Source organism: Carcharhinus amblyrhynchos, chromosome 14 (assembly GCF_965287045.1).
Source record: "Carcharhinus amblyrhynchos chromosome 14, sCarAmb.v2.hapA, whole genome shotgun sequence".
Lineage (NCBI taxonomy): Eukaryota > Metazoa > Chordata > Chondrichthyes > Carcharhiniformes > Carcharhinidae > Carcharhinus > Carcharhinus amblyrhynchos.
In genome coordinates this window covers 12,893,361-12,905,221 of record NC_137337.1, presented here as the reverse complement: position 1 = coordinate 12,905,221, position 11,861 = coordinate 12,893,361, and the positions used below count along the sequence as shown (strand labels likewise).

At 37.9% G+C, this 11,861-nt stretch overlaps 1 protein-coding gene across 3 annotated transcripts in view; it reads right to left on the bottom strand.

Annotated features, from left to right (window-relative positions):
* Positions 1 to 505: 505 nt before the first annotated feature.
* Positions 506 to 11,861, bottom strand: part of ylpm1 (YLP motif containing 1) — a 105,466-nt gene continuing 94,110 nt past the window's right edge. For 2 of the 3 annotated variants that reach the window (XM_080202307.1, XM_080202308.1), the window contains 3 exons: positions 5,811 to 5,944; positions 4,776 to 4,952; positions 506 to 897 (listed from right to left, as the gene is read on the bottom strand). In XM_080202307.1, coding sequence (XP_080058433.1) covers positions 4,806 to 4,952; positions 5,811 to 5,944 — 281 coding nt within the window. In that variant the 3' untranslated portion in view covers positions 506 to 897; positions 4,776 to 4,805. Of the gene's footprint in view, positions 898 to 4,775; positions 4,953 to 5,810; positions 5,945 to 11,861 lie in introns of those variants that run through there. The other variant, XM_080202309.1, reaches the window with a different exon arrangement.

Sequence of the window (11,861 nt, the reverse complement as noted above, 5' to 3'; positions counted from 1 at the left end):
TTCCTAACAACTATGTGAATTGCAACATTTCATTTCCACTCCTGTCCATTTCACAGCTTCTTTCAGGCACTAAATAAGGAATATCTACAATAGTTACTAATGGCCAAAAGGACCAAAACAAGCAGCAACATTATGAGACAGTCTTGCCATTCAGTGAAGTTACGCTTGTCTCAAATGATTTTGCACCAAGAAAAGCGTTTCATTTAACTGGTGCAATTGCAAAAATTATGAAACAGTAGTTGCTGGAAGCATACACACTCTAGAAATGTCATTTAGTTTGAAACAGTACATTTCTCCTTTGGCACATTTGGCAAACTGTGAAGTATATTTCCCCATTCCCTGCAGAATTGATAGGTTCCTCAACTGCGACTGTGATTAAAATAAATTGGGATGGTCGATCGGTGAGAGAACTCAATATAGCCAAAATCAAAAGGCAGACACGATCTTTCAAAGAAGAAACAAAAATACTGAACACTTAATAAATACACATTTGTTGGAACGCCCATTGCGTGCAGACACACGAACTGTTCCATGGTTTCAAGTTAACTTTATTGCTCCTTAAAATTACAGTTGGCATGACAGCAAAAGGAACAATACAGCAACACAGTATATAATAAAAAAACAAGCTGATGAAGCAAAGCCATGATAGCAGGCTCAGGACACACTGGATTACAATTAATGTGGTTTCAACTTAGTTTTTGATAACACTATCAATTAACTTTTTAAAAAATATTCTCACAGGCTGCTAATAAGAGAAGTCAACCACCTATAGTCTAGTGCTCATACAGTGTAACAATAAAATAAAACAAAAAAACTCAAAACCACTTGTGTGATTCCTTGTCTGCCCAACCTCTATGCAAGATGTTTTTCCAGCCTACTCCATCGTTAATGCAGAGCCTAAGAAGAAATGGAAAAATTAATTAATTGAGCTCAATTAACATTTTAAACATTTAAGCAAGCTTAAGAAAATTTAACTTTAATGGTTACATTATTAAATGTTCAGCTTCACCACAAGCATAGTTCCTATAAATTAACATACCATTTACAGCTCAACAAAGATTTTCGTCAACTTTCTCAATGCAGAAAATGACAAAAGACCATTATATTGCATTTTGGAAAATCTAGAACACATTATTAGAGAAATAATGCGTGTATTATACTAAATTGTGGTTGAACTCAACTGAGAAAGTTGTATGTGAATCACTAACTTAAAAAAAAATTTTCAAATATGAAATTTCTGGGATTGTGTTGCTGGGACAGCAGGATCACATCGTTTTAAGTCATCCCAAATGCCACTTCCTTTAAATAGGATGTACTGGCTAGGGTATGATGCCCAGCTTCCAGGACTTGGCTGTGAAAACTGAGGAAGCAATACCAGCAGCTTTGGTCACCAACATGCCTTGTGTGCAAGAGTTGCCCTTAATCCTCATTCAAACTTGATCCACTGAAAACATGGGCTCTGCAAGGTGCCAATCTCTCCAAGCAAAGTTTTCAGCAGAGTAAACTGGTTACAAAACGTTCACAAAATTACATGGCAAGTAAAGTTATTATGCAGTACGTGATTTCAAGATGCTTTGCCAACTACAGGTGAATAATTTTTGGCTTTCACTTGCACATGCAAGGTTAACTAAAAAATCGTTTGCCTTCCAAGAACTGCCTTACAATATAAACACCTAGAGTCATAGAATAACTACAGTGCAGCAGGAAGCCATTTGGCCCATCTAGTCTGCACTGACAGTGCATCGTACCCAGGCCCTACCTCTGTACTGCATACATTTATCCTGCTAATCCCCCTGACCTATACATCTCTGGGTACTAAGGGGCAATTTAGCATGGTCAATCCACCTAACCTGCAAATCTTTGGACTGCGGGAAAAAAACCTGAGCACCCAGAGGAAACCCACACAAACACAGGGGGAACATGCAAACTCTGCACAAACAGACATCAAAGCTGGTTTGAATTCTGGTCCTAGTGCTGCGAGGGAGCAGTGCTAATGACTGTGCCACCGTGGCTGGGTTCTAAATTGACCTGGACTGGATTCTAAATTGGGTTGAAGTTTCAGAATTTATTTCAAAACATTTTTATTCATGGTAAACTGGAGCTTTGATTCATGCCCACAGAAGGGATGAAACGTATACATAAGAACATAAGAAATAGGAGCAGGAGTAGGCCATCTAGCCCTTCGAGCCTGCCCCGCCATTCAATAAGATCATGGCTGATCTGTCGTGGCTCAGTTCCACATTCCCGCCCTCTCCCCATAATCCTTAATCCCCTCTCTTATCAAAAACCCATCAACCCGCGTCTTAAAAATATTTAGCGAGGTAGCCTCCACCACTTCAACGGGCAGAGAATTCCAGAGATTCACCACCCTTTGAGTGAAGAAGTTCCTCCTCAACTCCGTTCTAAACCGCCCCCCCTTTATCTTGAGGCTGTGCCCCCTAGTCCTACTATCCTTTCTGAGCAGGAAGAGTCTCTCCACCTCTATCCTATCCATCCCATTCATCATCTTATAAGCATAAAAGGGACATGAAAACAATATTTTTGAGGGGGTGGTAGAAGAGAGAGAGCTCAACGTCAATAAAGGCAAAATGTTGCACTTTGGAGCCATGCAAGATAAGACCAGTATACATATACATTTCATGAGGGAGTGATGATGATTTTGTGGAAGATACTGGTCAATTCATTATTGGGGAAGTATTGTATGCATAGAACATAGAACACTACAGCACAAACAGGCCCTTCGGCCCACAAGTTGCGCCGATCACATCAATACCTACCAATCCATAGACCTATCTATAACCCCCAATCCCATTAAACCCCATATACTCATCCAGAAGTCTTTTAAAAGACCCCAGTGAGTTCGCCTCCACCACCACTGACGGCAGCCGATTCCATTCACTCACCACCCTCTGAGTGAAAAACTTACCCCTAACATCACCTCTGTACTTGCTTCCTTACACCTTAAATCTGTGTCCTCTCGTAGCGACCATTTCAACCCAGGGAAATAGCCTCTGAGAATCCACCCTATCTATTCCTCTCAACATTTTATAAACCTCTATCAGGTCGCCTCTCAATCTACGCCTCTCCAGGGAGAAGAGTCCCAGCTCCCTCAACCTATCTTCATAAGGCATGCCTCCCAATCCAGGCAACATCCTTGTAAATCTCCTCTGCACCCTTTCAATAGCTTCTACGTCCTTCCTATAGCGAGACGACCAGAACTGCGCACAGTACTCCAAGTGGGGTCTGACAAGGGACTTATAAAGTTGCAGCATTACCTCCCGACTCCTAAACTCAATCTCTCGATTAATGAAGGCCAGTACACCATACGCCTTCTTGACCACATCCTCCACCTGCGAGGCCGATTTAAGAGTCCTGTGGACCCGGACTCCAAGATCCTTCTGCTCTTCAACACTGCTAAGACTCCTGCCCTTGATAGTGTACTCGTTCATCCCATTGGTCCTGCCAAAATGGACCACTACACACTTATCCGCGTTGAAGTCCATCTGCCACTTCTCTGCCCAGTCTTGCATCCTATTTATGTCCTGCTGCAACTTCTGACATCCTTCCAGACCATCCACAACGCCACCGACCTTCGTGTCATTGGCGAACTTACTAACCCATCCCTCCACTTCCTCATCTAGGTCATTTATGAAAATGACAAACAGCAAGGGTCCTAGAACAGGGTCCCTGGGGCACTCCACTGGTGACTGTCCTCCATGCAGAAAAAGACCCATCCACAACCACTCTCTGCCTTCTGCAGGCAAGCCAGTTCTGGATCCACAAGGCCAAAGCCCCTTGGATCCCATGCCCTCTCACCTTCTCAAGAAGTTCAGGCATTCCATTATAAAATAAAATTGGGTCATCAGAAAAACAAGGTATCAATTTACTAACAACACCAAAAATAGAGGATACAGTTAGTGGGGTTCTATTCACAAAATAAGGATTAAGCAAAGAGTCTCAAGGGAATATTAACATTTATGAAGTTTTTCGATTCATGAATTTCCAGTGGTTGTTCAATTGGCATTAATCTCAGAATTTGCACTGAAAGAGAAAAACAGAGTAACGCTTGCCACAGCTATCAATGTTGAGTAAATACCCGAAGAAAGAATTAAACACAAGAGAAAAAAGAGCAATTGGAAAAAAATAAGAAAATAAAGAGTTGAGTAGAAAGCTCCTGTGTGGAACTAATACTATCATGGTCAAATCCCATGGCGCCAAAATTTCTAAACTTTTAATTTCTACTTCAGCTGCTCTTGCTTCTAGAGCGTATTCCCTTCAGTAATAAACTACTCCAGCTTTTTGACATATTCATCTCTCTCCTGCCAAGGCTGATTTACTCATTCAATAACTTAAGCATGTTTTTTTCCTCTCCATTGGCTACATTTCCTGTCAAAATGTTTTATGACTTACTAATCCACAACATTCTACTGACATTGAAAAAAGCAACCATTTTAAAAAATAGGCTAAAGTAAATCCCCTGAAGAAACTCCTCCAGCATCTTCCACACAAATCCAGAATATTGAAACTAATATTTTGTTCCCTATTCCAAGAATAAGTACAATCCTATACAGTGATAAACCCATTTTAAAAAAAAGATGGCTAGTCCTTTCAAAATAATTCTAAATAGAAATTTTATAAAGTTGCCCTAGAAGCCAACAATTGTTTACCTATACATATGGACCATGCAGTTGAGCTCACTGAAATCATATGCAGAAAGGAAATACATTTCACTAAACCTTCAATTTTAAAAACTGCAACTTTGTTTTATCACTTACCTCATTGTAAAAAAAGTTCAATTATTCTTCTTAGAAATATTTAGTGCGGTTCAATGCTCTCTGGGCTAATTCACCCTTTTCATCTGTTATTTTCTCCCAGTCTGTTTGTCCAACCACAAATCCTATGGCTCGTTTGCGCTCAGCATCCTTTTCCTCTTCCAAGTCTGCCCATCTCACCTAAAGCAGATTGGGGGGGGTGGGGGGAAGTTGAGATACATATATTTTTTTCCAGCTTGCCCAACTGAAGCATACTGTTTTCCAAAATAATGAATAATTGTGCACAGAAGAATTCACGTATCAGAATTTTATTCTGCAAGTTAATTTTTCACATACTGTATTATTCATTGGTAAATGTGGATGTCCATTTGGCAGCAAATAATCACTTCCTTCTTCGAATGTGCAAACTTCTCCTGTTTACAAAAAACTTTTCTTTTGTTATCAAGGCTTCCAAGGACCCTTGATTTGATTCTATTCACTGTTTGATATATTAACCAAATGTACATTTTGGATTCAATGTGGCAGCACAATGCATTGGGGCACTGATGCTGTGAAATTGTAATCAGTTGTGAAATACTACTTTGAACTTTCACTCTGCTAAGCACTCATTTCAAATTTGCTGCAAATAAGACCAAGCACTTGGCTCTGATGTAAGGACTGGAAGAGCAAAAGATAGTTGTTGCTGCCTTGTTCTTGAATCATTTCAGGTTGATACCAAGAGGCAACAAACACAACCGATATACTGTTTGGCAAGATGGCCAAATGAGATCTGGCTGAGAGTAAAAGGGAATGAAAAACCAAAGGAATTTCATACCTCAAAACATCTTCGGTTGTTTTGGAACATGGTTTGTGCTGAAGAATGCTTTATACCTAAGGTAAGTATTTTGCAACATTTGTTCTACATGATAAATCATTCAATCTGTCACTTTTTCTAAACCATAACGATCAAAGGAAATACTATTTCGCTTGTTCAACCAACCAAACACAACAAAATGCACACAAAATGAGCAATGAAGAAACGTAAATGATTTTCCTTACCCGTTTCTTTCCAGGTTCTGAAGAACGAGAGTTATAGTCATCAGGAAGCTGAAGGTAATCCTCCAACCGGTGCGCAATGCTGTCATGCCAGCCTCGCTTCCGCTTGTTGCCGGTTCTCAATCCATCCAGCTTGTCTGAACAACAAAAACATAGGCTGTGCAGTCAGGTTCAGAGTGAATGCATGAGAGGGAATTTTATATATATATATATATGCATACATATATACATACATGTATACGGTGTTATAGTTGAGCTCACAGCTGAATATCCTTGCTGCATCTAATGTACAGCACAGGCTGGTTGACCGTGATTGTAGTACGAAACAGATCACGATGTAGTTCGTTAACTTACAAAGCAGACTCCTCTGAACCTTTCAGTGTTTTTATTTTGTGCAACCTCATAATTCTGATTACAATGTCTGCACACAAAATTTCTCCACAAATGAAGAAAACATCTTTTTACAGTACAATTTGTACTGAAATAATTGAAAAAAATAAACTGCAACAGATTCAAAATTGACCCCTCCCTTCCATTTTACGAAAAATGCACTGGAAGGACAGGAAACTAGTCCATCGTGCTTCAACCGTTAATGCTTTTATTCTTCCAAGGTTCAAGTCAGAAGAATGAGTCGTATTTTGAGATGTTTAGCATGGGAAACCGAACCATCATGTGCATTTCAGAAATGTGCATTAAATATGGTCTGTGCATGTTACTAATTGCTGAAGCTATATTCATCAGGAATTAGGTACACACCACAAAAAGTTACTGGAGTTTCAGAGTGCACCTTTCTAAATAAGGAAATAACAAAGCAAGATATATTGCCAGGAAATAATGTGATATGAAATGATGCCACAATTCTGTTTCTGTGAAGAACAGTATTTGTTTGGAGATGCTTCCCTTCTTCAATGTGACAATCATTAGCACATGGTTTTTAAGTACGTGATAATCATCAAGACTGCACAGACACTGTGACAAGCTCTTTAATAAATAACATTAACTGAGTAAATCCTGAATTAAGTTCACATATCAGCTTGCGAAAAACTGCACCAGAGGCATTGCAAATACCTAATCTAATCCTGTTCATATTCACAGTAAATAATGTGACAAAGTTAAATTCACACTTAATTGATATTCAAGATGGTGCATAAATCCTACATTATTTCACATAGGAACACTTGCACACCAGTGGTATGGTTTCTCAGGCTCGAACAAATTAGAAACAATTGCTTTTCGAAACGTGATACCATTGCTGCTCTGGACGAATATTTGTATATGTACAGCTCAGCTTGATTGCTTCCAACATTGTAAAAACAAATTACCTTTCCATTACCAAGGATTATTAGGTGTCAAACTTAAGTAAGCACATTTGGGAACTCAGAGAGCAACCCTTTATAAAATAGTAGAATGCTACAAGCAAGGATAGCTCAAAACAGTGGTTGAAGGCTGCAAAGACCTGATAAACAGATGAATTGCTTGAATTTTAATCTCACAATTTGCAGTGTCATTATGTTTTAGTGCAATTACCAACATACAATTCTCCATGCCATCCTGTATATATGCAATAGATAATCATGGTAACTTCATTTTTGTGGAAATTATATGTACTGAACTTACATCCACAAATTAGATTAAAGATGAATGATCATGCTCGTATCACATTTGGTTTACACAATCTTAAAACAGTTGTAATCATCATCGATGAATATTTGACACGTATGAGTAATTAAATCAGAATATAAGCTGACTATATTAGATGTAAATGACGTCTACATATTTTGAATTTCTACAAACAAAGTTGCTAAAAGACAATTAACACTTCTTTGAACATAATAACATAGGATTTAGGAGGAAAAACCGGTATTGTCCCTTCAGCATGTTCCATAATTCAATAAGATTATGGCTCAACTCCACTTTCCGTCACAATCCCTACGTCCCTCGATTCAAAGAACAAAGAAATTACAGCAAAGGAAGAGGCCCTTCGGCCCTCCACGCCTGCACCGACTATGCGGCCCGATTGAACTAAAACCACCTATTTTTCCAGAGACCTCTATTCCCGTTCTATTCACGTATTTATCAAGGCACCTCTTAAAAGTCACTATTGTAAATTCCTTCAGAGTTCTAAAGTCTGATCTCTTATCAGATCAATAGATCTGCAAGTTCTGCAATTTTAAGATTTACTGAAGCATGTTAATTAGACATAGGTGTGAAATAAAAATAACGGAACAAATTACCTGTACTGCAAGTTAAATCATTTTTATCTCAACAATTCTTCTTAGAACTATAATCCTATAATTCATTTATTTTATATACAAAACTTGATTAAGAAATGAACTTGATTAGTACCTCATCACTTCAATCCATTAGTTCTCCATTTTTCTATTAATTTCTGGTATAACTAAACAAACTGCCCTAAAAAAAGTGGTAAATCCATAAAATTGGTGTCTTAGCTCAGCAGGTGTAAGGACATTGGTCTATCCCATTTTTATATTTTATTTTTCCCCCCTTTAAGTTTCAAATTGCTCACATACCAAAGTCAGCCAGTTACTTTATTCCTGTATTTATATACAGGCCACTGAGGCATGTAATTATCAGATCTACTTTATCTGTGTAATACCGTGCAGTTCAATGGCCAGGAGTAATTTTAATATTTGTTCATGGGAAGTGGGCATTGCTGGCTGGGAAAGTATTTATTGCTCAGTCCTCAGGGTCAAGAGTCAACTATATTGCTGTGGATCTGGAGTCACATGGAGGCCAGACTAGATAAGGACATTAGTGAACCAGATGGGTGTTTACTACAATCGACAATGGTTATCATTAGATTTTTAATTTCAGATTTTTACTGAATCCAAATTTCACCATTTGCGGTGATGGGATTCAAACCTGGGTCCCCAGAAAATTACCCTGGGTCTCTAGATTACTGGTCTAGCAACAGTACCACTAAACCACTGCCACCCCTCATTGGACATTTTTGAATTAACATCCATCTGCGCAAATATGTGAAAGACAATTATTTTTCTATTTATACATATTTGTTCGAATGATGGCTCAAAATTAAGTTTGATTTGATATAAATCTAATGATGATACAAGATAATGGAGGAATGGTAGGGGTGGATAACACAAAACTTCCAAAGTAGAATTGACGATAATGGCTCCCCTTGAATTTCATTAGGAATTAAGCGTAGCACAAAATTCACAGATACAAAAATAGTAAATTGGTAGCTATTACATTTCTAATATATCACACAGACACACAAGACATTTAAGTGGCTGTCAGGGGACTCATTCTATTGGTTTCAAAGGGAGATCAGTTCTCCTGTGTATTACAAGCTGCCTGAAACAGAAGGATTCCACACCTCCCTTGATAAAATTAGAGAAATTCATGTATCACTTGCCTACACAAAACATTCAGTAGCATTTGATAAAGCATTACTCACAAAAATGTTCATGCCTTACACAGACAGGAACATGTTGTTGTACTTTGTCCTCCCACTTACTACTCTCATTCCCCAAGTTGTTAGTAATTTTAAATTTCAGTAAACCCATGAGAAAAAGTCAAATTCAATTCTTGCAAAAGATGAGTCTCACCAGGCCCATGGAAACTTGAGGAAAAGTTTGAAAATGTTTGTCCCAAAAGTAACTTCAGTACTACCTTCAGAATATCTATCTAACATTTCCCATTTCTCCCACATCTGGTATTTTCATGGACCTCATATTTCATATTGTACAACAGTGCTCAGTGCCACTACCTGAGCTATACTCTTACTTTGAATCTCATTCTTTACTTGAAATTCAAATGCATATGCATTACTTATAGTTCAAGTTAAATAACGTGTTTGCTTTTGAGGATAACTAGCAAAAATATAGATTCAAATAATCATACTTAAAAATTTCAAAACAAATGCAATAATATAATGACTTTACTTTATTGACTAATGCTTACAATGTTATGACATCAAAATGAAATTATTGTACAAGGTTTCCATTGTCAGATTTACAAAATGCAATAAAACCGAAAAATGTTGAAATTGCTATTTGTTCCAACAATACCAATGTCTAAAAGGGAAAAATTAATAAAATACGTTCATCTTTGGCTGACAATTTATAATGCAATAACAGCAAGAATTCCATAAACAAATTCAGCAGCCTGCCCAAGTTTTAAATTAATGCCATCCACTTAACTGAGTCAAACTCTAGATCAAGTGGTGCATGCATATTTCCTGTTTTAAATCCCTAAGATGTGCACTGCGTCCACTTGGGTGCCAAAATGAGATCTGTTGTTGTTTTGTGAATTTTCAGTTCCTCTATAGAGAAGCCAGAGAAGTTCAAAATTCTAAAAACCTAAGGCAGGAACATCTAGATTTAATTGTTGAAAATGAAGAAAAGGTAATTCTGTTCAAGAGAAGCACTTATCAGTGGAAAAAAAAACAACCTGTATATCTGAATATTGGTAAGGGGGTACAGTGGACTTGAGTGCATTTGTCATCTTCTGCATTGTTAATTCTAAACCATCTTTTCATCACTCTTCAATTTAGTTTGAGGCTCTGCCTGGTTTTTAGAATCTTGTGTATGTTAAATATGCTGATGTTTATCTCATCTGTACATTTTTGAATACATCTTTGAATACCTCCTAATCTTCTTTTCTCCAGGGTAAACATCCTCAGCTCTGTAACCTGATGACAAAACTCACCTATCAATTCTATGCCTTCCATTCTTGTGAAGACATCTTCTATGTAGCATTTTTCAAAAACTGAACATCCACCAGTCCCATATCCAAAAAGCATACAATGTTTAGAAAAGACTCCAGAAGACCAGTCATGCATGATCTTTGTCCCATTGAACAAAATAGATTTCTTCTTAAGGTTATGTATGTCGCCAGTTGGTTCATCATTTGTTCCTTCAGAAAACCACAACAATATTTCCCTTTAAATGGATGCAAATTGGTATGGTAGTTTTCCGGATAATTCCCTGGTGTTATATCTTTGTAGGCCACTGCTCCAACATTCCCAATAGGAGTAGGAAGGTTTGTATTTTTATATCGTGTTTTTCACAGCCACCAGATGTCAAGGCACAATGGATGCTTTTGATGTCACTGTTTTAACACAGGAAATTATGCACCTAAAATTCCTGCAGCAAATTCCCACAACAGTAACATGATAATAACTGTGATAATGGTAATATATTTTCAATGCAGATCAAGATATAAATATTCACCAGGACACCACGCGAACTTACTTCTCCATCTTCAAAAATAGTGTCACTGTAATCTTTCCCATCCTCCCGAACAGGCAGCTGGGGCTTCAGTTTAACATCCCTTCTGAAAAATGGTACCTCCAACAGTACAGCATTCCTTCCACACTGCACTGGAGTGCCAAGCTTGATTTTTTTTTAAATGCTCAAGCCCTGGATTGGAAATTGAACAATTTCCAAGAATTTCATAAAGGAGCAAACAAGAATATGTCCAAAGTCATTAATTGAGAACCCTGAGCCTGCAAAACTCAGGACACTGGTTTTCCTCAATGTCTTCAATCTGTTCATTATCCTCTGCATCATCATCTGAACTAAAGATGGTCCAAGAGAGAACCCTCGAGTTGGAAATGTACACATTCAAGTAGAAGACAAGAGTGAAAAGATGTATGCTGTGTTACATCTCCAATTAGTCTGAATGAGATTGGTGGTGATATTCCATCATCAATGTTCTCTTATAAAGATTTTGCTGCAATTTAACCTCTACCTATAACATTCTGGACTGATGATGACTTGATACGAGATTTAAATCAAAATGTCTAGATAGACAGAAATCCCAGCGAGATATAGAAATCCAATTACTGTATGGAACATTTAGCAAAAAATAATGAAGGAAGCAAATATACCATCATGAAAATATGCAAGATGTTTCATTTGCAATATTAAGTACTTTTGATCTGATCCAATTCAGATGGTCTGGGTAATGTTGAAGAGTAGTGAAAAAGTGTTGTGCTTCTTTAGAGACTCCGAACAGAATTTTCCCGCCCCACCCACCATGGGAATCCTCACAAGTGGAGGCAAACCA